The sequence below is a fragment of the Acanthaster planci genome, linkage group LG13 (genome assembly GCF_054643075.1).
Source record: "Acanthaster planci isolate LZ-2023a linkage group LG13, COTS_SCS, whole genome shotgun sequence".
NCBI classification, from domain to species: Eukaryota; Metazoa; Echinodermata; class Asteroidea; order Valvatida; family Acanthasteridae; genus Acanthaster; species Acanthaster planci.
Genome location: NC_141789.1, coordinates 2,617,084 through 2,643,170, shown reverse-complemented (window position 1 = coordinate 2,643,170; position 26,087 = coordinate 2,617,084). Strand labels below are relative to the sequence as shown.

The following is a 26,087-nucleotide window of genomic DNA, read 5'->3' as shown; positions in this document are numbered from 1 at the left end:
CGTCACATTTCCCACATGCGAAATTTGTCGCGCCATATTGGCAAACTTTGTGGGATGACTCCCCACAGACAATGATAAAAAACCCTCAATAATTGCTGAATTCATTCGGAGCTTTGCACTGCAGATTTTGCCAGATTGAAAAGCAACAATGCCTACTTATTTCCAGCGCCCGGAAAATGCCCTGAAAAGGGCAAATGGTAAGTAAAACGGGTGAAATGAAACCAGCTGTGGGTTCAGCATGCAGTGCCGCTAGTGCTACTGCTCAGTGCGTGGGCCTATGGCTGCCCAACGTGCAATCTCATGGGTTTCGAGTCAACTCGGACCCAAACCAACTCGGACCCATGCCAACTCGGACCCATGCCAACTCGGACCCAATACTAACCTGGACCCACAACCAACTCGGACCCAATACTAACTCGGACCTACGACCAATTCGGACCCACCCTGAGTCAACTCGGACCCAACCCCAGGAGCGTGATTAACTTGTTGAAAATTTCGATTTGTCCACTTTTACATTTTAGCATTTGGTAAATGACACTTTTGCACTACATGCTGCCAAGATGTAACGTCCTCTCTACACTTAATGCTTCCCAGAATTTCTCAGTTTTTGAGTTTGAACAGGCATGGTGGTTGAAAACCGTACAGGACTAGATTTGATATTAGTGATGTCTTGGAACAAGTGAGAAGTAACCGGCGAGCGTCGTATTTTTATGTGGCACATTTCTTTTGATGTCTTATTTGCCGCTTGTAGTCTTGAATCTTAATCGGTTATTAGCTTCCGAGGTACCAGCGTGATTGACCACAAAGACTGATTTTGTCACCTTCCATTCTTGAAACCCTATGATCGGGGAGTGGGAGCTTGGGGCAACCAATGGGAGCAGCTTTTGGAGGGTGATTGACAGTACCAAATCATTGACGCCCTTTCTCCACATCACCATAAGAAATCGAATTAACTTTCACCAAACAGCCCCCAAAGTTTTTGTTGCAATAAAAAGCCACAGATAGGCCTTCTGATGTACATAAGAGATGCTGCATGCGTACAACACATACTGCAGATATACATCAATATCACGAACTCTGACCTTTTATAGTGTCTCATGGTGTTATCCCCCACCTCACTTTTCAAATTTTTTTGGCCTGGCAAGTTTTACACCTCCACCTTGCCCCATCCGCCCCCCCCCAAATACCGGCAAAATTAAGGCAGATGGAGGAATTCATCCATACAGGCTTAGACTATCTGTCCAAATAACGCAAATAGGTTGGTAATTTCCAAAAACACAAATCAAATCATTTTAAAATAAAAATGTGGAATATTTCCTATTGTCTTAAACTTGGAGATGGTTTTGAAGCGTCGTATGTCTGCTGTATTATTTTGTGATCCCACTTTTTTTTTTTATAATAAGACGTGCCATAATCACAAGGGATCATAGAATTATTCATATAAATCCAGAACTTGGGATTGATAGTTTCCAGTTCAGAGTATTTCTTTCACAAAAAGGCCCACATTGCGGGCCTATTTTGGATAGAGACGGGCAACTACATTCATATCTTGAATTTCTAGCGAAAATAAAATTATCTTGAATTTCCAGTGAAAAAAATGAAGGCCAACCTCTTCACTAGGTTCATGAGTCAGCGCTATTTGGGTCAACGGGCGCGTATTTGGTGTAGTGTAACCACAAGACTCCGTGGGTCCGAGTTGACTCGAGGTGGGTCCGAGTTGGCGTGGGTCCAAGTTGGTCCTGGATCCGAGTTGGCATTGGTCCGAGTTGACTCGAGGTGGGTCCGAGTTGGCGTGGGTCCGAGTTGGTTGTGGGTCCAAGATGGTAGTGGGTCCAAGTTAGTATTGGGTCCGAGTTGGCGTGGGTCCGAGTTGGTCCTGGGTCGGAGTTGGCATGGGTCCGAGTTGGAATGGGTCCGAGTTGACCTGATCCCATGTCATGATATAGGCCTAAGCAGTATAGCATAGAATTTTTGTAAAAGCAGCATTGGGGGTTTTTCCTGCTGAATCCAACTATCGCATCGAAAGGATTCCCAGGGCAATGGTAGGATCCCCAAGCCCACTTGAAAAAATGGTCTTCATTTGAGGGGGGGGACATTCTTTTGGGGGGGACCAGTTTTGTCCCCAAATAAAGGGACTTCTCCAAATGTGCACCTTGACACCTTGACTGTCTGTGCCTCAAATCAACGGACAACTCGACGGGTGATGCCTACTTTTACAATCATTTTGCCCACTCCTGTTTTCCCTATTAAAAAAGACAAAGGAAAGAAAAATAACTCCCTGATTTAGAGACAGATTTACGATCTCCCACACCAATGCCTGGACGGTGTGCGCCGCCACCGTGCATGCCACATTGGCACCATGCGTTGCAGCCTCGTGCTATGGCTGACGCGATGGGGGATGGCTGATGTGATGGGGTGGCTGACAGGATGGGGTGGCTGACACGCTGCCCGCCAGTCCATGTGTGTGTCAAAGGGTCCCTGCGCACATGGCGCATATCATGCCAGGCACGGTCAAGTTGTCTTAACGGACGACTTGCTTAACGGTCAAGTTGTTCCACTGATTGAGTTGTCTCAATGGTCAAGTTGTCTCGGGTCGAGTTGGTAAATGGTCCGAGTTGTCCGACATCTGCTTGGCTTACTTTTAGACAAGTCTGTGTTTGTGCATTTAGCTGATTTGCACGATTGGCTGACTTCTGACTTCACTTCCCCTTTTGAAAACAATCGTCCCTCCACGTGTTCCACAACTGTGAATTATGTCAAGAAAAGGCAGGCGGTTGATGCTACTGCTAGAGGCGTTGACAGATAATGTTGCAAGACTGACCATTGGCTGCACGGATGGTCAGTAAGACCATCCGACAGTTCAAAGACTAAATTCACATTCTATTCGTCCTCAACGATATTCCTCCTTCTTTAAATAACAGAATTCATCGATGTCGGGAAGAAGCAGCCAGCTTTGGATGCCCTGTACGACGTGATCAAGAGTAAGAAGCACCGGACATGGCAGAAGATCCACGAGCCCATCATGGAGAAGTACCTGACTCTGTGCGTGGAGCTGAGAAAGAGCCACACGGCTAAGGAGGGACTCTACCAGTACAAGAACATCTGCCAGCAGGTGGGTCTGAGGGCGGCGGCGGCGGTCGTCACAAAGCACTGGCAGACCTCAGAAAGGCTCTTGACATGCCCCGCTTTCCTCGGCACTGCTCAAAAGTGCTTCCATGCGTTGAATGAAAAGTGATCGTGAAGTTATTCAAATGTAGCCAAGTATTACGAAAGTAGGTAATGCATGAACTTCAGGCAGATATGGAGATGTTGTCCAAAGCATGATTTGTGCCTGGATTCTACATACTGGCCACTGCACGGTCTTGGTGTCATTTTCCTGGGGTGCTAGTCACTTTCCCCTTGCAGCTAAGTTTCTCCATTTTAGTTTTATGGCCACTGGTTTAGACAAATTTTGCAAAGTGTTGTGTCCATGATCATGAACGCTTAAACTAATAAGTACATCTTGTCATTTTGCACAGTTTGGAAGATGGAAAATGATGGAAAGATAAAATGTATTTTAAAATTCTCCTGTTGCCCAGGTGAACGTGAAATCTCTGGAGGATGTCGTCAGGGGCTACTTGCGCCTGGCTGAGGAGAAGACAGAAGAGGCTCGCAAGGCGTCGGAACAGACGGTGTTGGATGTGGATGACCTAGACAACGTGGTCACTCCTGAGAGGTAATGACCCCCCTGCCTTGGCCGTCCTGTCCTGCTTAATTAATCCGAGATCCGATGCACGGATCCACAGAATCATCAGCCTTACATTCTGGGCTCATGGAAGAACCGTGAAGCACATGCTAACTTTCCAACGATGGTTTTCCCCAGCACCCTATACCATAACAAACTTTAATACTCTCTATAATGTCTTACCAGTTAGGAATATCCTTATTTTTTGTGACTGACTGGGAGGAGGTAGTAAAATCGAGGCGTAAAACATGCATTTGAAGATTTTTCTCCTCGGCCCTGAAGCCGACCTAGATTCCCCTCAGGAAGCTACCACTTCGTGCCCGTTGAGGAATTATTGATCTCGTGCCAATCGCAACCCCTGCAGTGTCAGTGTATGCCAACTTTGCCAGTGCCAGATCTCTTAAAACTCAAACCAGTCCAGGCTTTTCAGGTCTGGAGGGTTACCATATTTGAAAAACCTAGCGGTGTTGTTTGGCCTCGTTCACAGCCTCTTGCTGAGCGCGGTGAGCGGGGAGGACACTCAGGCCCGCACCGATCGCATCATGCTGATCCCCTGGGTCAAGTTCCTGTGGGAGTCCTACCGCCAGTGCCTGGACCTGCTGCGCAACAACAACCGCGTGGAGAAGCTGTACCAGGACATAGCTCAGGATGGTACGTAAAGCCTGGCCATCTCTCTGACCGGGCTGATACGGCTCAGTGAGCCAGTGTTTATCTCCGGTTTTCTTAGCGCGAAACAACTGTGATTATTTCTATTCCCCCTGGATGGGATGCGAGTTTAGTGCGGGTTACTTCCCAGCCTAATACCCATACATATGTGTGCTCCTGACAGTGCAGAGGCAAGTTGAGGTAAAGTGGCTTGCCTAAGGACACAGCGTGTTGTCAGCAGCTAGTTTTGATCTGGGAAGGATCACCTAGTGCAAACCTCACCCACTAGGCCACACTTGATGTGATCCCACTTGAAAGTTATAAGACACTACTCGGGAGGGTTGATGGACAATAAATTGGGAAGCCAATCACCCATTTTGATTATACTGCTGGCACAGATTAGTGAATGTTTAATAGCAGTAAACCTCATGGGGAATATTGAAATGAATTTGCCCCGTTAGAATTTTCTTCTTTTTCTAACAGCTTTCCGATTCTGCCAGAAGTACCAGAGGAAGACAGAGTTCCGCAAGCTGTGTGATAACGTGAGTAATCTTTGGTTTTTAGAAATGGATGCCACCTCCATTAGCCTTCACTCAGGTTATTCTGATGAGGTTTTGTCTTGAAATGGAGAGTTTTTAACCCTAACCGGCAAGCATATTGTTTGGCTTACAGTATTCAGTACTACAAAATACTAAGTAATAGTCTGAGCCTGAAGGACCTAGTGCTACAGATTACTACTTCTGGCTAGGTTACTTCCATTGTTACTCATACAGAGAACAATAAAGCCATGCATTCATAGTGGCAGAGCACTGTATGGTACATTGTCTTTTCTATTGTATTTTATGGCTTCAGAGAACAATACGGTCATGTCCTCTTACAAGCGGCAGCACTGATTACTCCATTTTACTACAAGTAGTAATTTGCAGTAATATGTAGGGTTAGGGTTAAAGAAGGAATCTCTTCTGTGTTTTTTGGACCACTTCAGCTGCGTAACCACCTGGGGCTGATCCAGAAACACCAGAGCCAGGCCACCGCCATCGACTTGAACAAGCCGGAGAGCCAGCAGCTGCACCTGGACACCAGACTCTTCCAGCTGGACACCGCCATCACCATGGAGCTGTGGCAGGTACTAACCCTTACCCGATCCCTTGATCACTGCAAAAGCCTGATATGTGGGGAGCTGGTGTGGCAATACGAATTGTTTGTGTGCGCTCCTGATGTTTTCGCTTGGTCCTATCTCAACAGGTTGCTTAGCAGGAATTGTGTGCTTAGAATATTTGTACAGAGAACCAGTCATCAATAATAAGAATCCCACTCAGTCTTGGAGGGGGACTGTTTTTTAGTAAGTAGATGTTGCAAGCCCATAGCAGATTTCTGCTGGTAGTAATTCCATTAAACCCTGCAGTCACTGTACCACCCAGCCTGGTTCTCGCTGAACTGCCCATAAGTGCCCAAGCACTCTGCAGCTTTCTGTATCCGCCAATGAAACCGTACAATGTATTGCACTGCAGTGTTGTTGCTAGTGAGCTAAATGGGCCATTCAGGACCAGAAAACTAATGTTTCTCCAAGGACACTGCTATTTCTACCTTCCCCTCTGCTTCCCACCCACCCCGACAGGAGGCCTACAAGGCCGTGGAGGACATCCACAGCCTGATGGGCCTGTCCAAGAAGCCGCCCCGGCCCCAGATGATGGCCAACTACTACCAGAAGCTGGGCTTGGTCTTCTGGAAGTCGGGCAACGGGCTGTTCCACGCCTGCGCCCTGCACCGCCTGCTGCAGCTGTCCCGGGAGCAGCGCAAGAACCTCACCCAGGAGGAGATCCAGAGGTGGGTCGGGTGAATTGGCTACGGCTTGGGACAACGCGTGTACTGCTAGCTAGGAGCCGTAGCCGCTTTCTGTAGACGTGTGTGATACTGTTGGCCACAGCCAGGAATTTCGGACACATTCTGTAACCCTTAGAATCTTTCAGGTGTTGTCAGTACAGTTGTATCCACAGTTAGCACTCAGGTAGCTAACCTCTTTAAGACGTGTAAATTTGCCAGGGAGTTTCTTTGCCCGTCTGCAATACTCTTTAAGTCTCTGGGCAAGAAGTGTGCCCCTTTACTAAGCTCAACATCACCCTACATGTGCACAGTTTGGCCCTTTGAGACCCTTCAGTGAAATTGATGGTTATCTAGTGTGGCCTTCCAAATCCTTCGGCCTGAAGGATTTGATGGCTGAAAGTGTTGCTGATGAGAATTGAGCTCACTCTAAGAGACTTAATGATCTGTAGGGAACAGTTGAATTTTTAAATCAATTTGTTCTACGCTTAACAGAAAGCAAGCTGGTCAGTTTCACACTAGCATGATTCTAATACAATTTCGCCAACATTGACAGAAGTCTTGTTTCTTGTTTAATAAACCGTACGACATTCCATGACCTACTCTTGACCAAATGACCGGCGCCTTGATACTTTTTTTGGGTCCCCGTCCGCAGGATGGCCACCCGCGTGCTGCTGGCCACCCTGGCTGTGCCCATCTCGCCCCCTCGCAACGACATCGGTGACATGCTGGACATGGGCGACACTGCCATGGAGAACAAGCGCAAGCTGGCCAACCTCTTGGGACTCCAGACCCCGCCCACCCGATCGCAGCTGGTCAAGGACCTGGTACGATCTCCAGATGGACCACCTGTCCACGACTGTCTTTTCTTGAATGAAGGCATTGCTGTCATTTGTGTTGGATGCTGTGTTCACGCACGTAGATGAGTCTAACTTTTGTAGGCTTGAAAATTGTATCACTGAAGTATTCAATCACCTATTAATCGAAAGCAGGCTGCGTTCAGATAAACCGTCACTGCGGCGGTGTCTTTATCGTGTGCAGGTCGTACATGTTACAGTTGAATGCCTCGTTGACCAGCACGGTTGTTTCAACTTGTAAGTGTGGATGCTCATCTCAAAGGGGGGATGGGACATTGGCACAGCAGTACTGGTTTCCCCTTGGATTTGTTAAGAGAGTCAGTTTGGACCCAAATGCTGCCCACCCTGCTTGGATATGACACAACAAAAAAACTTGCCAAAGCCCAGAGCCACTGTCAGAATTGGAATTACTTATTAAACCACAGGGCATTTCAGAATAGATCATAAGCAATTCAGCCCAACCCGACAAAGCGAGTTACAAGTCACCAGGACCACCCTTTGGGTTCTCGCTGGACTGAGCATTACATCAAAACAATGAGCGTTACATGAAACAAAGCTGTTAGCTTCCTCTTTCTGACGAAAAGTTAGTGACAAATTTTGCCACCAATGGGAAGACCTTTTGCTACTTCACGTAAAAAATAACTTTTGTCTGCCTCATGTTCTTGTTGCCTGCAAAGGTGAGGTACAACGTGGTCCCCTACGTGATGCCCCAGGTTAAGGACCTGTACGAGTGGCTGGAGGTGGAGTTTCACCCCTTGGAGCTGTGCCAGCGGGTCAGCCAGATCTACCAGCTTATCGAGGAGAGCGGAGAGCAGGAGCTGAAACAGTACATCCCTGCCCTGCAGGACAACACCATCATGCGCCTCCTCAAACAGGTGAGGGGTCACGCCCGCAGGGCACAGCAGTGCGGTGGTCGAGTCCATCAGCAAGTCCAGTTGGAAGACCTTTTGCAAGATCGGTCCCAAGTCATTTCACATGACCAGTCGCAAAACCAGTCACTAAACCTTTCACAAGACCCTTCACAAATCCAGTCCGAAGGCCTTTCAGAAGAGCGGTCACAACAGGGTGAACAGTCACAAAGGAAGGCTTTGTTTTCCCACTTCGTTTGACCAGCCTTTGACTTGACTTGCAAATTGATAGCTTTTGATGGAATTTGAAGGGACTTTTGTTCGACTTGACTACAAAACTCTCCAATCAGTTTTCATTTCAGATTAGTTGGGAGGTACATTTGAGTTTGAATTGGGGGGGATTAAAAAAAATGATGTTTTTGAGGGTTATTTCTTTTTTTTAGAATATTGTGGTCTTTATTTTCTCAACAGGTCTCCCAGATTTACGAGACCATTGCCTTTTCTCGGCTTGCTAACCTGGTGCCGTACTGTTCGGCCTTCCACCTGGAGAGAGTCATCGTAGATGCTTCGCGTAATGGTGCCGTGCAGGTAAGAGGCATCCAAAATCGGTCAACCTAGTCGGACGTCCACAAATTTGAATCGTGATGGTCGTTTGTTCAAGACTTGTGAGGCATCCTTCACTGCTTCTTGGAACCTCTGAGACAGTGTCTCAGGGGTTAAAATAAGGGCTGCCTGTAGGCAAACATAAAATGTACCGTGGACCTCATGCTGCTGTGGGGCCCTCAAACACTAGTGGTTACTTCGTCGATGTTTCATTCCCCTATCTCACCTCTGCACCAGGACCTTGGCACAGTTCTAGGCACAGGATCCAGGCTTGGCCACTGACTCCCACCACCTCTCCCTCCCTTGCCTTCTCTCTTGCCAGGTGCGAGTGGACCACGCCACGCAGGCCCTGGTCTTCGGCGGTGTGGTGTCCATCTCCCAGCAGGACGAGCAGCTGAGCGAGGGCCCCCACCTGCAGGCCCAGGCCTCGGACCAGATCCGCAACCAGCTCAGCCAGATGTCTTACACACTGCATCGGGCCGTCAAGGTCATCCGCCCCATGCACATGGTGGTATGGTTCACCGCTGCTTCTCTTCCCTTCTTGTCAGCGGACTTTTTGGACATCCTGGAGTAAACCTCAAAAAGTCCCACAGAGTTTTTAAAAGCGAAATGATTCCATTGTTCCGTCTTGACCTGAACAGTTCTGGAAAACGAGATTTGTCCCCGCCGCCCGCTATGTGACCCCTTCCCTTCCACAGAATTATCCTGGATGAAATTTTTGCCCCCAGAATCTTTTTTTTAAGAGGTCTGTGAAATTTCTTGGAACTTTGTTTGATGAGGTCAGTTTACGAGCTGTGTGTGTCATGAAATTGAACAGGTGAGTCCCCACTCAACTTCCTTTTTTTGGTCGTGTGGCAGGAGGAACAGGAGAATGAGAAACAGGTGATGATCCAGCACTACCGCCGCACGGCCCGCAAGGAGCACGAGCGCATCCTGACGCGCCGCCACATCATTGAGGACCGCAAGGAGAAACTGGAGAGCATCACTGTGCAGCGGGTGAGTCGGACACAGACCCGGTGGAGTTGGCAAATTGTCACAGGAGGGGAGTTGGGTTGTCGGGTCGGCTTGGTGGCACTCTCCTCACCTCCTACCTTTGTGACCTGGGGTTCGAATCCCACCCAGGCTGGCATGCGGATTGGGCTGTCAGTCCTTACCTGATTCCATACGTTTTCTCTGGAATACTTGTCTGAGATTTATCCTCCTACCTCCAAAACTGAACATTCCTTCCTTGTCTTCTCCCTAAGGGTCCGAAAGGAGAACAACTACATCTTACCCAGTATGATATTGTGTGCCAGTCAGTGAAACTAGCATAAACACACCCATGACGATATGCACAAGCAAATGCTTGAACTCTGACCTCCACAGATTGGCACGCTCCATACACGTGCTCATGTGGTCAGCTTTTCTTGTAATTTGGCATAGCCTTCTCAATGCATCTCTGGATGTGCTAAAAAGACGAATGTGAAAATCATCGCGGGATGTAATGTCAGGTTTATTTTCAGATTACAGTGAGCAGTCTGGACGTGTTGTCACTCTCAACTGTCCTTCCGACTCGTCAAGCAAACACGTACAACCTTATAGGTATCTAAGACGACATTTTTTGAACACCCTCCAAATATTTGCCAATTGCAGGAGAAAGAGGAGCTGGACATCATCGAGAAGCAGCAGCGCAACCAACGGGAGGCAGAGGAGAAGCGGCTGGAGCGGGAGGCACTAGAGCGCCAGCGCAAGAAGGAGCTGGAGAAGGTGGAGGAGATCCAGCGCTCCCAGGCCCGGGAGCGCATCAAGATGCTCAAGCAGTCCACTGTCAGTCAGAAGGTCTTCAAGAGGCTCAATGAGGAGGTGGGCTTCCGTTGTTTTTGGAGTGGGAGGAGGGTGGAAATAGGTCTTCTCATTTTTGTTTTGTGTCGAAAAGTTGGAAATTCGCAAAGGGAAGGTGATATAGGCCATTTTTTTGAATGCAGGCACTTGCCTTAAATACTAAGTCTTGGGTGTCATTTTGCACAAAATCTCTGTTTTCTTTATCTTAGCCTTATATCATTCAACACTCTGAGACTCAGCTCATAACAATATTTACTACCTGAGATTCATGTACATCACATACAATTTAAACACACTTACAGTTTTTTGTGCAAAGAAGCCAATGGGTAGTGAAAAGCGTATACAGATCCTCTGCCACAGGATTAGAGAGGGTCGACATTTAACTAGTCAGCCACTCCCACTAATGTAGGTTGCCAGATTGGGTTTATGGGAGCTCCGGCAAAAAAAGTCACAAAATTTGCATGCTCAGCTCATCTGTGTATACGCATCAACCGATGATGATATCTCCAGGAACTGGAGAAGCTGGACCCGGATGAGATCATGGCCAAGCACGTGGAGCAGCTTGAGGTGGAGAAGAAGGAGCTGCAGATGCGGCTGAAGGCCCAGGAGAAGAAGGTGGACTACTTCGCCCGGGCCAAGCGCCTGGAGGAGCTGCCCTTGCTGGTTCAGCAGTACGAGGAGCAGGCCGTTGTTGAAGCCAAGTTGTGGGAAGAGATGGAGGAACAACGGGTAAGGTGATGCAGTCGAGTACTTCACAAGTACCTCAGCGATTAAGTCGAGTACTCCAGTGTTGTAGTCAAGTACTTGGGAAGTATGCCAATGTTGTCAAATACTTTGCAGGTACTTCAGTGTTGTTGTCAAGTACTTGGCAAGCACTTCACTGTTGCAACTGAGTACCTCAAACGTACATTAGTGTTGCAGTTAAGAACTTGGCAAGCACTTTATTGTTGTCGTTGAATACTTGGCTTGAAGTTCACTTTTGTAGTCAAATACTTTTACTTGGTCAACTTCTGTTATAGTCTGACATCTCACAAGTACCGTAGTGTTAGCTTAGCACTCTACAGGTACTTTGAGTTGTGTCATGTACTCATAAGTACCTCTCCGTAGTAGATCAGTACTTCACCAGAACTCCAGTACTGTAGCCTGCTATCTCACAGGCACCTGAATCTTTGTTGAGTATCTCACAAGTAAGCAGTCAAGTACTTCCTAAGCAATTGAAAGCGGTGCAGTTATGTAGATAAGTATTTTTCATCATTAACCACATTTACCATCAGTACTAACAAGGGGTGAACATTTATCATGGAACGTCTCGGTTACACATCATTTATGACATGCTTGTGGCTCTCAGTGCAACCGAGATGCTTGTACTTTGTGGAGAATCCTTGAGAAGTAATACTTGTGGTAGCACTATGCCTGTATAATTTTTAGCCATGTTTCAAGGATGAAAAGAACTTTGTCAAACTAGACAACTGAACCAGATACGTCCAGTTCTGTTTCAGGATTCTGCCTTGCGATGTATGTATTCTACTGACATCCTGTGGTGTCCCTTCCCCCCCAAAAAACAAAGCACATTGCGCTCAGAGCTCTTGTTGCCAGGGATACTTTTTCTTTTTGCCTGTTGAGGTTTTCTCATTTTTGTGAAATAAATGGTTCAAGAAACTGGAGATGGAAATTGTTGACTCACCTTGCAGATTGCCGAAGCCATCAGTGAGCGGCAGAAGGCACTGGAGTGCAGAGACCGCCTGGCCCGCATGGCCGAGGACAAGAAGAAGTTCTCTGAGATGCTGGAGCAGACGCGCTACAGCATCTACAAGGTATGCATACGAGCAAGGGGAAAAATGGAAGAAAAACACTCCCGATTGGTTTCATGCGACTGAAACTGGAGATGGATGCTGGTCCGAGGAGACGCGTCGGATCAGTTGAACCTTTGATACCCAATGCCCCGTCAGGTTTGTTAAAGCACTCTGCTGAATCCAACAGCAATACCACAGCAGAGGAGTGCTAAGCCCGCCGAATCTGACAGAATCCAACAGCCAGAGCACAAGGCCTTTTGCCTGTGCCCGCATCGACAAAACCCCGCTCTGTGTTGGATTCCGTCGGGCTCAGCGCGGCTAGGGTGGAGGTGAATCTCGAATGGTAACGGCAAGTTTGGTGGTCCCCCTTCCCCCAGACCAAGCTGGCCGACTACGAGCAGCTGGAGCGGGAGGAGCGGGTCAAGCGTCTCCAGGAGCGCAAGAATCGCCGCAAGGAGGAGCGCCGCCTCAAGTGGCTGAAGGAGAAGGAGGAAGAGGAGCAGCGGAAGAAAGACGAGGAGCTGAAACGGCGTAAGTGGCGTGCCAACCTCGGCGCTGTGTCAGATCCTCGGATGGAGTACCCAATACGGGAACGGTTATTTTTGAAATACTCTATGCAGAGGTGACACTTAGAAAGGGAAAAGTCATTTATGGAGTTGCAACATTTCATTCTAATAGAGGGATCCCAATGCGACGCTTTTAGCGTCGATCTGCGCACTTCCGCGTTTGAAAACGAGGCTGTATGTGTCAGCTTCAATTCTTTATACGATCAGACGATTGAAAGTAAGGAGTCAAGACACAAAATACATAAAGGTATGTTAACTTCAGACTTTTCAGGCAGAAAATTTTTGTGGAAGAGTCTTTCAGGATGATTCGACACGTAAAATCCAAAGAAAAATAACGACAATTGACCGCGAACTAACGTACTTGCGATGGTCGTGTATATTGTGCAGTGGGCGTGGTTTAAACTGAAGTGGCGTCACACTTACGAACCGGATACTCCATGTACTGTGTGGACTCCGCGGGCGCGCACGATGAAGTTCAACACAGAGAGCCTCGGTTTCGATGCAGATATGCGCAGACGGCGCTAATGTGAAATCCATCTATATTGTACATGTATTTTCAAGTTGTTACAGGCACTTGATGCATATGCCACATGATAAGGCCAAAAATGACTTTTCCTTCAAGAGTTTCTATCTTTTTACTTTTTTATGCTGTGTGGCAAGCTGGCTTTAGTGGGTAATTCACGTAGCATTAAATTCCACTAAGCTAAAAGAATGCGAAATAACGTACGGCTATCACAAACTAAATAAAAATACCTCTCCCAGTATTAACCACTTCGTGCCGGGGCATTTTTCAACGTTGATGATGCTGGGCCGGCATGACTATCATTTTTTCCGTTTTCAAAATCCTTCAACAATTCATCATTCCATTTAACAGTCGTTTATAGCCGCACAGAGTAATCTTTAGGCACTACTCTAAGTTGACAGGTGACCTTCATTGATGCCCGAATATTTCAGCCAGGCCTGCAGCCTTGTAAACAGAGCCCAGATTGTGCGGTGTTATACAACTGTCTTTTGTTCACGAACCTGGCTCAGTGCACTGCTGACCTCTTTTCAATAGGGGCCAGATTAGCATGCAGCGGTGCTGTGTGGCTCATCGCTGCGGTGGTGGAGAGCTTTTGTCCCGGTGGTAATCGGCTTGCTCTAAATGCCCCAAACCCTGGTATACAGTTTCAAAATAACGCTGGATTATCACCACTTTTGAGAGTGAAAAATGCCGGTAATGCCCAGCAGCCTGGTCTTTTGTTTGGAGTACGGTCTTTTGTTACAGGGCCCTGTTTCCTTTGTCCGAGGTCGGAGACCCCGGCCACACATATAAACCATACGGCTCCGATTTCGGAGTCCCCGGCTGGTAGTGGTTAACCTCCTGCTGCCGGGGAACCTTGTTACGAGCACCATGGGTTTATATGCAGAGCCGGGCTGCCTGAAATTGGACAAAGAACTGGTCCGTGTAACAAAAGACTATACTTGGAACAAAAGACCTGCTGCTGGGAATTGCCATCATTTTTCGGCTTGCATTTTTTGAAGGTAATCCATCACTGTTTTTAACAGTATACCACTGTTTTGGGCATAGCGCGCTTGCGGATTAGCACTGCGGACAAAAGTTTTCCAGGGCCCCATTGATGAGCGACACAGCACCGCTGCATGCTAATCCAGCTGCATTTGAAAAGACGCCACTCACATTTACAGGGTGACGAGCCTGGCTGAAATACTCGGGAGTCAATGAAGGTTACCTGTCAGCTTCGAGTAGCCACCAAACAGTCATTCGTGTGGGTGTAAATGTCCATTAAATGAAATAATGAATTTTTGAAGAATTTTGAAAACTGAAAATCTTGAAAATCTCCTGTATGTGTGCACTGCATTTTTAAAAGCACCCGGCAGCATGTGATTAATAAGTGAATAGGCATATTTACGCAACGGCTCTTGCCAACCAACGGTGAACTTTTTGCAAATTTGAGCTATACATGATGACCAGTGTTCGTGAACTAGAAAGGAAGGTCAGTACATTTTTTTTTGGGGGGGGGGATTTTTGTCTCTGTGGCTCAATGGCTGCCTTCCGTTTTCTGTGTTTACAGAGCGCGAGGAGGAGCAGGAGCGTCAAGCTGAGGAATACCGCAAGAAGATGGAGGCATTTCAAGAGCAAGAGGCCAAGCAGCAGGCCAAGTAAGGAAGACCGAGTCCCCACTCAATATACCTCTGAGAACATGAGGGAAGTCTTGATTCAACTTGCCTCCGAGGACATCGGGGGATGCCTTGCCTCAACATTGTTCTGAGGACTTTGGGGACATCTTGATGTAGCGTGCCTCTGAGGACATTTTAGATGCCATTATTTAACATACCTCTTAGGATGTTGGGGGGGCACCTTAATTCAACTTCTCTGAGAGTGTTGAATAATTTTAAATGACCAGTTTGGGGCAAAGGGGTTTTTAGTGTTGAAGCTTTGAGATAGTGTTTAAGGTTAGTTCTTTAACGAGTCCTACAAATACATCAAAAGTGCGAGATATACCTCAGGGATTTGTGTATGTGTTTGGGGTACTACTGTATCTGATTATGTAATTAATTGTGAGAGCATGGTCATGTACTTGCCAAAGGACTAGGACCTGCGTTTGAGCCCTTTTGCAACTATTTTTTTAGTTTTTGCATAACCATGTCATCTGTTCCTTCTACGTCATGTAATTATTTTAGCTTGCCTGTGGACACAGGAAAGGACTTGTAAACAACACTGCTTTGAGATGTGCAAATTTACTATTAAACACTGGCATGGAGATAAAAAAGATTCTTTGCTCCAAACTTTTCATTCTTTTTTCCCAGGATGAAAGAGGTGGAGGAGCGTCTGGAGCGGGAGAAGCGGGAAGAGGAGCGCCCTGCCGGCCTGGCCCGCGCCGGCCCGCGAGAAGAGACGTGGCGGCGGCGCCAGGCGCCCGGCGATGCGCCCAGTGACGCTCCCCGGGAGGTACCGCGGGAGAAGACGGGCACGGACGAGGGCTCTTGGAGACGCCAGGGTGGTGGTGGTGGTGCTAGGGATGACAGGTATGACAAACAAGATGGCTCTAAGAAAATTTGGACAGCTCTTGAAAACAAAAATACCTCTAGACTCCCAGTGCTTTTGCCTGGAACTTGCTGATATCTGTGAACTGCACTGAAGAGTCATAAATTACCTGAGAATATAATGTGTTCAATGTATCCTCTTCTGCGTTGCAGTTTTACAAGGTCTCACTTTCCAAACAGATGGTAATAATACTTGAAATTGAAGTATCAGTTGAATCACATTTTTTGTAACTTTTTTGGCAGACCTGCTGAGAGTCAACCTTGGCGTCCGTCAAGAGAAAGGGGAGGGGAAAGGCAAGGGGTTTACAGACCCCTTCAGCGAGATGTGGAAAACAGAGCTGAACCGCCGCGCAGCGAGGAAGCAAAGGAAGGAGGTGCGGGCAGGCAAGAACTACGGGCAGAGGACACGATGGAACAGCGGAGGAATCAGTACAGACCAGAGGAACAGGAGGATCAGGAGAGCGACTACCGGCGGGACCGACGGGACAACTACCGCGACATTCGGCTTGATGATCCTGAGTTCCGTCGCAGTACGGGCATCAAGGATGAAGAGGAGGAGCCTCCCCGCAGAGAGGTGAATAAGGAGCCCCTCGAGAGGCGGGAGGCTCGGCAAGATGAGAGAGGTCCGCCTCTGGAGCGCCAACGAGGACCACCTCTGGAGCGCCAGCGAGGACCACCTCCGGAAGAGCCCTCTCGTGACCTGCCGCGCCGTGAAATGGGTCGAGACGAGAGGAGTTTTGCACGGGAGGAGCGGGGGTACGGCAGAGATGGCCGTGGGTATGGTAGGGATGACCGGGGCTATGACAGGGATGATCGAGGAGGTAGGGATGACCGTGGAGGAAGGGATGGCCGTGGCTTTGGGAGAGATGACCGAGGCTTCGGTCGGAGTGACCGTGGGGGTCGAGATGACCGTGGCTACGGTGGCCGGGATGACCGCGGGTACAGGGATGATCGTCGAGGTTTTGGTAGAGATGACAGAGGTGGTTATGGCAGAGATGACCGGGGCTACGGGCGCAGAGATGAGGGCCGCTGGGGTGACCGCGATCGTGGCGACTGGGGGCGGGATGGGGATCGCCCACGCCGTGGAGACTTCCGTGACGACCCAGGCCGCGGTGAAGATTCTGGTCGGAGCTGGCGTGGAGCCCCCAGGGACGACCGCGGCCCTCCACGCCGGGGAGGACCGCCCGGTGACGACTGGCGGGGGTCAAGTCGTGGGGGTGGCCCACCCATGGAGACCCGTCATGGAGGCAGGGATGATGGGTCCAACTGGCGTCAGAGCGGGGAAGGTGGTGGGCGTGACCGTGGGGCGCCCCAGGATGGCGAGAAGTGGCGCAGGGGAATCCCTAGGCAGGATGCACCCTCCGACTCCAGACCGCCAGTTAGGGAGATACGTCGGGAGCCACACAAGCAAGAGCCTCCTCCCGAGACCAAATCCAATGACGAGGACGGTTGGGAAACCGTCGTCAAACGGCGCTAAAGAAGTCATACAAATCCACATAGGATGATATCTTGGTTTTTTTTTGCCGTTTCCAAGAGCGGTGCTTTAAACCATTTGCCACTGATGAACCAAATTTGGTAATGGGTGTTGAAAAATGCCCTGAAATTTATATTTTGGAAATATATCAAGGTCGTACAGGAGGTGGTGTGGCTTCCAAGTTTTTCTGTTGCTTTAAATCACAGTTGATGAGCATGCGCAACCATATTTCTTGTTCTGAGAAGGCAGTTGATTGTCTTGCCTTGATGAAATGGATGTGCAGTCCACTGCGGAAGAAATACTGCACAAGTTCTGCTCTCAAACATCTTATGTTCCTTAAGAATATTTTCGACAATAGTTTACAAGTTTGTCTCATCAGTAGTTTCGGTCAGTAGTTCGTTTCATCAGGTAATATACTTTGATTGGTATCCACATTTCCTTTTATTTTGATTTTTTTCCCCCAAACTCCTCTTCTAAAGGTGTGTCAACGAAGGTAAGCATGTGACAAATGTTTGGAAGGCATATTGGTGCTGACCGTAGAGTAGAAAGATTTCAAATATAAATGACGACAGGATTTCACACTGAATTCAATATATCATGTAGCATTATTTTGCTTTGCAAGGGTTAAGTATGAATATACACAAAGTACTAACAAACAAATGAATGTCTCGCTTCACCTCTGATCGCAGCATAACCAACTTTGAGTGTTTATAATCTGCAATTTTCCCATAGTTTGAAGTACACGTAGTGGCTTTAGAAGTAAGTAAATTTCGTGAAAAAAAATGATCTAACGCCGAGATGCGACATTAACCAGTCAAGTTTTAATAAGATACAGTTCACTTGAATTATAACAAAAATTAATGGATAAATGTCTTTGAGGAGTTAAACGTCTGAATCGAAAGTCAGTAATCACAAATGTCCCAAGTTAAGGGTGGTAATAAACGTAAGACTGACAGTCTACGAACTCGTGCTTTTAAATGATGTCTTTATTCTTGTTCTCTTTAATAACTGACATTCCCAAACATGCACCTTTTTTTGCCGCGGTTGAGAATTTTGTCATGAAAAGACAAATGATATGTCAACACCACAAGAACCAGATCATGCATGCACGCACCGTTCTGCGGTGCCCCTTTGAATACCGAGTGAAATATCTCCCTGGCAACCTGCCAAAACTCCTTTGAGGTTTTTGGTAACTGCAAGGTGCAAACTGAAACTAGGGCACCTTAAAATCCATTTTCTCCAAATTTCACTGATGTAGAAGTGGGCTATGTCAGGTGAGTACTTGACAAATGTACTATTTCTAACTCGTGTGACTTACAAATCTGTAAATGGTACCCAATTGCCTTTAACCTGAATTATTAAAATGCTTGTTTCTTGTCCCTTTTTTAAAACTAGCCTGTATGAGAGCATTACTGAAGCAAAATTATTTCCAAACTGTGAATAATGAACTTTGTTTCAGTTCCCAAGGACATTTCTAAAGTGATGACCTGTGTTTATCATAAGAGCTACAAAGAGGGGCGAGATTATGCATGTGTAAGAAAGGTTCACTGTTGCTTCTGTTACAAGATGTCCAAAACCTCTCCGCGAAGACCCGACTCGGTCACAGCAGCGTGACAACAAAACAGAAAAGTGGCAGTCATCTGCAAACTGTCCCCTCGAAACAAGCACGGAACCACCCCAGGTTTTAAATAGTCATTATCTAACAGCTTGGACACGCATCATGAGGCTTTCACCACGCCAACCAGGGCCGGTCGTAATGTCCGACTGTGGAGCCGGTAGCCGATTTTGGTCACCACAGCAACGTCGCCGGGGTTCTTTCCTTCCTCGGCAGGGACCTCAAACATAGCCTCGTGGAGGTTCGGGTCAAACTTCTGCCCCAGAGGATCAATCCGATGAAGATTGTGCTTGTTAAATACCTGCGGGTAAACAAGTGAAAAACACATACAGCAGGTGTGAAAATTGTTCATGTTGGTTTAATGTTAAAAAGTCAGTGCTTTCCTGTGCAGAGTTTTCGCGCCCTATTTGCACACTTCTAAAGTCTGACGTGTTAAAAAATCTCAACAATGAACGGTTTGCCAATGAGCTTATTGTAATTCAGATGGGAACATTTTCTGTCCGGTAACATACAAATGTTTTGTGCCCAATTCTTTTTTCTTCTTGGGGGGAAAAATGTTGCTGTTCTTTCGAACAGCATCTACCACTATGCCAAGAAAGCGCTTTTCACAGGCATGGGTCCTGAATGGAAGCTAGGATGACCATTTCAAAATTTCAGCCTGTACTTGCCAGTTGGAATGTCACTGACAGCAGGGGACTTGTCAAAGACTGGTTTCGGGACTTGTATCGAAACTCGGACGAACTTGACTGACGGACATCCCCTCCAACATCCCCCTCCTCTCCCCTGATCCTACCTTCTGCAGCTCTGTTCCTGTCATCTGCAGGCCCTGGTACAGGCTCCGCAGTGACTCATTCTCCTTCCGCTTCAGCTCTTCCTCAGGCACGCTGCCCATGGCCTTGTCCAAGATGTCCGACACCTCCAGCAGGTCCTTGCAGAAGCCCTGGATGGCATACAGCTTGCTGTCGTCCAGCTGCCGCTTGTATCTCGTCCGGACATTTTCTGTCTCTGCAAGCGCTCGCTTATATTTATCCTGTTGATGAAACGAAATTGGACCAGTGAAAAAGAAAACAGTGACATCTCCTGAATTCTCCTCACAGAGGATATGTGTTGATTAAGGCTGGAGCATAATAGTTTATTTTTTTACAATACACCTGGTGGTGTTATGTTTAAATGAATAATGCATAAGTCTGGCCCATGCCAACCCCAAGATTTTCAAAGTGTGACTTCCTCTTCGAAATTGTTATGCCACTTTTCAGGCCCATGAAACGACTCTGAACCTTCCTTACAGAATAATTGTGGCGTTTGAAATTGATTGCAATCTCTCCTTGATCAAAGAAACGAAGCATTTAAACTTGTGACTTCCAGAATGCCACTCTGGTGCTCCATTAAACAGTCTACAGACTCACCTATCTAGCCCTTCATTGAGGGTGACCTGAATCTCCCATACTTCAACTAGACTACCCACTCACTGTGATTTCAGCAATCTGTGCCTGAAGTTTCTCCTTCTCCTCCTTGAGGGTCTTCTCCGCCGCACTTAAGTCTGTTTTCTCCTCTGCTTTGCCGCCCTCTGTTGGTGCACTCTTCTCTGTCACCTTTGCATCTGACTTGCTAGCTTCCTGTGTCTCTGTCGATTGCCACTGAATTCTGTACGTGATACGAACAGCACTTTTTTGCTTGAATTTCAAGTTTGTTTCTCTTATGCAACTTAAATGGCTGGTGTAAGCAAAGCCAAAATGTTCTTTCACTTAAGAACGGTGGTGGTACTTATGTTTTCTGTGGAACTTTCGACAGCATCCTCTCACTCAGAAGCAGATCAAGCATTTACCGGGGGGGGGAGGGAACCAGAATGGACGTGATCCCCAAAACTTGAGGAAACATTTAATTTAGATAATAACTTCCGGCACAGTTGGTAACTACGCAACCACTAGTAAAGAACAAATGAAAAGCGGAGAATAAATGCAAAAGACAAGAGGTACACCGTCCCCCCAAAGAAATAAATACATGTAGTTGGGATAGGCAATGACGGGAACCCAGGCATCTGATGCATCTCCATTGCCAAATGAAAAAAGGAATATTGAGTTCTTCCTGAAACTACCAATACAAATAGCACATGCAGAAATTTTCACACTTTCCACAGATAATCAACATTACAAACCATGGATTGAATGGCACTGACACTTCTTGAGGTTCATGTCATACCATGTCATTGTCATACCATGTGTAGGGCCTACCCCCCCGATCTGACCATGGGGTTTGACGTTCGCCACATTTGTGGAAGGGCAGCAGACATTGAATCCCCCAGTTCTGGGGGTAGTTTTCATGGTTTTTCGGACAAGTCTACCTTCACGGTCTTACTACTGTCTGACGGTAGGCCCCTTATAATTACATGCCAGTTAGTTAGTCGTGTTAGTCAGTGTAAGTACTAGTAGGTACTAACTTGCTAGTCAGTGTTAGTACTAGTAGGTACTAACTTGCATGTAATTAATTGTAAGGGGCCTGCCGTCAGACAGTAACTTACTTACACTTTGCTAATCATGCTAATCTAGGAACATGTTGTTTCATTTATTTTCATGATTACATGCTCATGTCATCCCATTTATCCAAAATATGCTCAGCAAGAAATACTGATGCAAAGTGGTTACGTGTTGCGTAATACATATAAAATGCACAAAATAACATGCCGCGGCGCTACCACCGTAAATTTTCCCGCTGAATGAAGAAAACACATCCTCATCTCAAATATGCCAGCTAAGTCACAAAAAATAATAAGCGCCACTTTTTGCCTCACACATGTACCTTTGATTGTTATTTCTAAGCAATCTAGAAGCACTCAGTCTCGGTAAAAGCAAACTTCTCGCCACTGATCGCAGCTGCATGGCCGTCGCCATTTTGAATATTACATCACCTTTGAACTCCCATAATGCTTTGATCTAGCGGATGAATATATTGAGGTAAAGAAGCGTAAAAGGAGTTAAGAAAAATATTTCAGAAGAGCTGTTGTCCTTAACCAGTTTTTCAAAGAGCAGAGTTTCTATTTAAACTGTTTGAAAAATCAGTTTTGTTGCTTTGAACTCAAATTTATCATTTTTAGGTCAGATGAATATTATTTTTCTTCGTGAGCAGACTATTTTTCTGCGCAATGATTTTCACCACTTGGTGAGTGCACCAGCCTGGTAACCATCCAATCCCGGTATCCCGTGTAAACAGTTTTTAGTTCCCTGGGTTGAAAAGTTGTTTACATTTTTCACACATTGTAAAAAGTACTCCAAATTTCGTAATAATTGGAAAGCTACTGAGATAATCTACCTTGAGAGAGTGAATAAAGCATCAAAAACATGTCAGAGGTGAGGCAGTGGTAAAAAGTATCCTTGTGACACTCTCGTCTGCTCGTTGAGAAAGACTGATAATGCTCGGATCGTGAGAGCGAATCTCTCGATCTCACTCAGCTCAGTCATGAGGCATCGCTGCCTGCGATAATGCATGTTGTTGCCTTGTGGGCCTGAGCCCTCTTGTAATTATGAATTGAAGTGGGAAAGTATGTGAGTTGGCATCATGGTTGGAGACTGACTGAGCTGTGTTTTTCCTGTGTGGCCTTGGAAGGAGTTGGGAGAAGCAAATAAAAATGGAATGTTGGACATCTCGTACCTGGGACAATTCGTAGCCGGGACAACTACTCATAGGGGCCTAACCCAAGAGAAAAATTGCATATTAGCTTGTGGCGACATTACGTTAGAATTATACTATGGCATATCAAATCCGGTCTTTGATTGCTGATAATGCAGCCATCTTTTTTGTGTGTAAAACTAAGCCTTTTTTGTGTGGTAGAAATAAGAACCAATTGAGCATGAAAAAAAAACATGGAAAAGCATTTCACATACATGTAGGCATAAGTGCAGTGCGTGGGCGGATAGTCCTATGATGAAAGGTGGTGCGACATCCTTAGAACCACTAATTAGCAGGCACTGAAAAGGGCTTTACTGGGCTTAATCGTTTTTGACTAACATTTCTAAAAATAAAAGCTTCAGGCAAATCCCTTTGATTAGCAATTATTGTTTGGGTAAGTATGGTTCCGATCTACACTTGTTTAATTCCTTCCTATTATTTCTACCCTCCCAAGGCTCCACTACATACAGTGTCCACGTAGAGATAAATCACGCAGTAACACACCCTCAAAGCACCCAAAGTTTATTCCTAAATTCAATCTACATGTATAACGGATAGCATCTCTGAATTGGATAGAGCCATAACTTCTCATCCATTATCTGCAACTTGGAAGCATTTTTTCCTGGGTACGAAGTGTCCCAGGTACGAGATGTCTCGGATATGAGTTGTCCCAGGTATGAGTTGTCCTGGGTTAGAGATGTCCCAATGTCTTGTGCCTTGTTTGTGTGTACGTCCACATACATTTCGTATCATTATAGGCCTTGTTTGTGTGCACACTCATCATAATTATAGGCCTATCGTAGTATTAATATTTTATTTGCTTTATCAGGAGTGTTTTGCACAAATTTTTTAAAGAAATTCAGAAATTTTAAAAAGTCTTCAGACATATTTTGCGATCAGGTGCAATGAAAAAAAAAAAGCATTTCAGTCAGATTCTTTGTTCATCTTTATTTTATAAATGATAGGCCTAGGCCTGCTTCAAATTCATGCAATCAGCCATCTGGAAACTTTGTTGCACTTACAAGTTATGTATAGCATTTCTGTATGGCACAGGTCCTCAGGCCCTTGTTACTGTTGTGATACCATGCCAAGTGAGAATGTGAGTCACAAATGCCCGTTTTCTCCGCAGAAAGGGAGACAAAAAAAAGGAGAATGATTTTTACAGAGTTCCATTGGTTTCCGTTGAGCAGGAGAAGAAGCCAGATGGGGAAAGTCCCAGCAAGGACAAAGGAGCGATTGAGGACAGCGCCTTCGAGGCGCTGGAGAAGGACTTCCAGGAGGTGCTGAATGAGCTGATGGGTGACCGCAGCTTGGAGAAGTTCCGGGTGGAGTACGAGAAGCTGCACCGGGCGCTGCGCAAGTCGCACGAGAGCGAGAAACGGCTAATGACCAAGTGCCGGGAGCTGAACAGCGAGATCGTTGCCAACTCGGCCAAAGTGGCCACGGCGCTGCGGCTGTCTCAAGAAGACCAGACCACCATCGCACAGCTGAAAAAGGTACGTAAATCACCTCACTGCCTTACTGTGCAAGGCTGGTGGCTTCTTTTATCTGATGCAGGAGTAAATGCTTGAGCCATGTCCAAATCAAGTGGCAGTGGCTGTGAGTAACACTCATGTCTATAGGAGGTAGTTGCAGCCACTAGACAGTGGCTTGAGTAATTTCCAGCCGTAGCCATAACTTTTGGACAAGGTGTCCTGTGCGTATTAGCAAAAACTGTCATTGTCCACATGTACAGTGCATAAGGTTGATTTCTGAAGTCGTCTTGTTTGCTGTGGCTTTGTGAAAGACCTGTTTTGTGTTTTGAAATGTGAACTTTGAAATTGAGAGCTTGAACTCAGAATTTCTTACTGTTTCTACTTAGTGAAACATGTGTCGTGGCAATTTACTTGTTCTTATATGATGCACGATGCTTCCTACGTTCTACTCTCTCTGTTCGAAGTTATTCCAAGGAATTGCCAACAGCCCCAGTTCTGTTTACACAAAAAATGTGGCATTCATTTCTTCTTGTCTTATTTCATTTATCATTGTTTCGTGGCCAATTCAACTCATCTGAGATGGTCACCTGTCTTGATTTTTTGGTTGCGTCAGGAAATCGAGAGAGCCTGGAAGATGGTGGACGCCTCCCATGAGAAGGAGCAGAGAGCCCGGGAGACCATCCAGTCCCTCAAGCTGGAGATTGCCAACCTGAGCAAGCTGGTGGAGCAAGGGGCTGGTCTGACCATGGGTCAAGAGCACAGGTGGGTGCTGCTACCCCATTTCTTGCTATCGTACATATTAACATGGCCATCCACATTTTTGTGTTAGTGTTCTTGGAATACCTGTCTCTGCTTGATCTGGCCCAGACGCTGTGGCACAGAGTGGGACCTTGATTCGTGTTTAATAAAGAGTAGCAGTATTGAAGTTTTCTTAAGATGCGATGGTTCTGCCACTTTATACTCTGTTTCATTGTATGAAAATTATCAGACAACCCTGCTAGGTTTTAAAAATGCATTGAAACTGCACTCTCATATTAATGTTTCAATTATTCATGCGTTCCTGGACAAATGACGGCACTGTTGCTGTGATATCATCCAGGGAAGACGAGGTTCAGTGCATAGGTTTTTCTGTTGAAACTGTGAACTCAGAATTTACCCACTGAAAACATTGCTGAACGGTTGTTTACTGTTCAAAGATTGCTTCGTTTGTTTCCCATTTTAAACATTTGTTTTGTAAATGATTGTGTTTTCTGAATGATTGAATTCCCCAGTGTCAACGAGCTTCTGAAAGCCAAGGAAGAGTTGACCAAAGAGAGGGACGAACAGCTGGCCGAGATTGTCAAGCTGCGGGAGTCACTGGCAGAGGCGGCCAACAACCAGCAGAAAGCCGAGCAGGACAGGGCGGAAGCCGAAAACAAGATTGCCGAGGTAAGAGAACTGGGTTTGGAGTCGTACATTCTTTTCCTCGTTTCGGTGCGTGGAAGTTGGCTAGTGAGCCAAGTTTTCCCTGCAGATTTTGAGTTCCCAAATTTAAACAGAAAACTAATAAAATAAATACTGTCTTCCAGACATGACATTGCATGAATAGCACGGAAACTGTTAAAACCCTTTTCAATAAGACTCGTACTATTGGGGTGTCAAATAGTTTTTCACATAATTTACAGGAACGGCTAGTTGCACAAAAACAGGTTTCCTGCTGAAATTCATATCAGGGACCCTTCAAGGGTCAGCCGCCAGTAGAGAACAGCAAACTGTGTCCTGTGGTACCAAATATCTTCGGCAGACCTACGCCCCCCACCATTCTTACGCAGTTTCTCCTTCCCTTTTGTTGTGGATGCATCCCCGGTAACAGCTGGCCCAGGACATCCAGGTGCGCAGCAACGAGGCCCAGCGGGAGACGCGGCGCAAGGAGAAGCTGGACCGGGAGCTGAAGCAGTCCAAGCTGGAGCTGGAGCAGAAAGCCGGCGACATCAAGACCATGCAGCTGCAGGCGCAGCGCTACAAGGACGACATCGGCCGGCTGGAGACCCAGCTCAAAGAACAGAAGGTGGGGACGAGAAAAAAAGAAGAAATTAAAGAGAATCCTCAAAGTTGGACATTCCAGCTCCATTTCTGTAACTGTCAGAGTAAAGCAAAG

General features: G+C 46.6%; 3 protein-coding genes across 4 annotated transcripts in view; 2 read left to right on the top strand and 1 right to left on the bottom strand.

Moving 5' to 3' along the window:
• Positions 1–9: 9 nt before the first annotated feature.
• LOC110977029 (eukaryotic translation initiation factor 3 subunit A-like) lies at positions 10–18,161 on the top strand. Its single transcript, XM_087144782.1, has 19 exons — positions 10–197; positions 2,922–3,112; positions 3,579–3,715; positions 4,212–4,375; positions 4,853–4,911; positions 5,355–5,495; positions 5,988–6,196; positions 6,846–7,017; positions 7,725–7,922; positions 8,367–8,483; positions 8,821–9,009; positions 9,357–9,494; positions 10,131–10,340; positions 10,830–11,048; positions 12,011–12,133; positions 12,490–12,643; positions 14,751–14,838; positions 15,487–15,705; positions 15,967–18,161. Exons 1-19 carry the CDS (start codon positions 149–151, stop codon positions 17,198–17,200), a joined length of 4,011 nt encoding a protein of 1,336 aa, XP_087000908.1. The 5' UTR covers positions 10–148; the 3' UTR covers positions 17,201–18,161.
• Position 18,162: 1 nt separating this feature from the next.
• LOC110977031 (grpE protein homolog 1, mitochondrial-like) lies at positions 18,163–21,747 on the bottom strand. The gene is made up of 4 exons (XM_022230791.2): positions 21,609–21,747; positions 20,282–20,456; positions 19,606–19,842; positions 18,163–19,113 (listed from the first exon to the last, which is right to left on the bottom strand). The coding sequence occupies exons 1-4, from the start codon at positions 21,698–21,700 to the stop codon at positions 18,916–18,918; spliced, it is 702 nt and encodes a 233-aa protein (XP_022086483.2). The 5' UTR covers positions 21,701–21,747; the 3' UTR covers positions 18,163–18,915.
• A 236-nt stretch (positions 21,748–21,983) lies between these two features.
• The window catches only part of LOC110977030 (cilia- and flagella-associated protein 58-like), a 44,966-nt gene continuing 40,862 nt past the window's right edge, over positions 21,984–26,087 (top strand). For both annotated transcript variants that reach the window (XM_022230790.2, XM_087144783.1), the window contains exons 1-5: positions 21,984–22,156; positions 23,666–23,971; positions 24,564–24,712; positions 25,222–25,378; positions 25,803–25,997. In XM_022230790.2, coding sequence (XP_022086482.1) covers positions 22,148–22,156; positions 23,666–23,971; positions 24,564–24,712; positions 25,222–25,378; positions 25,803–25,997 — 816 coding nt within the window. In that variant the 5' untranslated portion in view covers positions 21,984–22,147. The remainder of the gene's footprint in view (positions 22,157–23,665; positions 23,972–24,563; positions 24,713–25,221; positions 25,379–25,802; positions 25,998–26,087) is intronic.

Coding starts and splice junctions, on each gene's coding strand:
- LOC110977029 (XM_087144782.1), top strand. CDS start 149: ATGCCTACTTATTTCCAGCGCCCGGAAAATGCCCTGAAAAGGGCAAAT. Junction 3,716..4,211: donor AACGTGGTCACTCCTGAGAG/GTAATGACCCCC, acceptor CCTCGTTCACAG/CCTCTTGCTGAGCGCGGTGA. Junction 12,644..14,750: donor AGACGAGGAGCTGAAACGGC/GTAAGTGGCGTG, acceptor CTGTGTTTACAG/AGCGCGAGGAGGAGCAGGAG.
- LOC110977031 (XM_022230791.2), bottom strand. CDS start 21,700: ATGGCGACGGCCATGCAGCTGCGATCAGTGGCGAGAAGTTTGCTTTTA. Junction 20,457..21,608: donor CTTAGAAATAACAATCAAAG/GTACATGTGTGA, acceptor TATCACGTACAG/AATTCAGTGGCAATCGACAG. Junction 19,843..20,281: donor CACAGATTGCTGAAATCACA/GTGAGTGGGTAG, acceptor TTTCATCAACAG/GATAAATATAAGCGAGCGCT.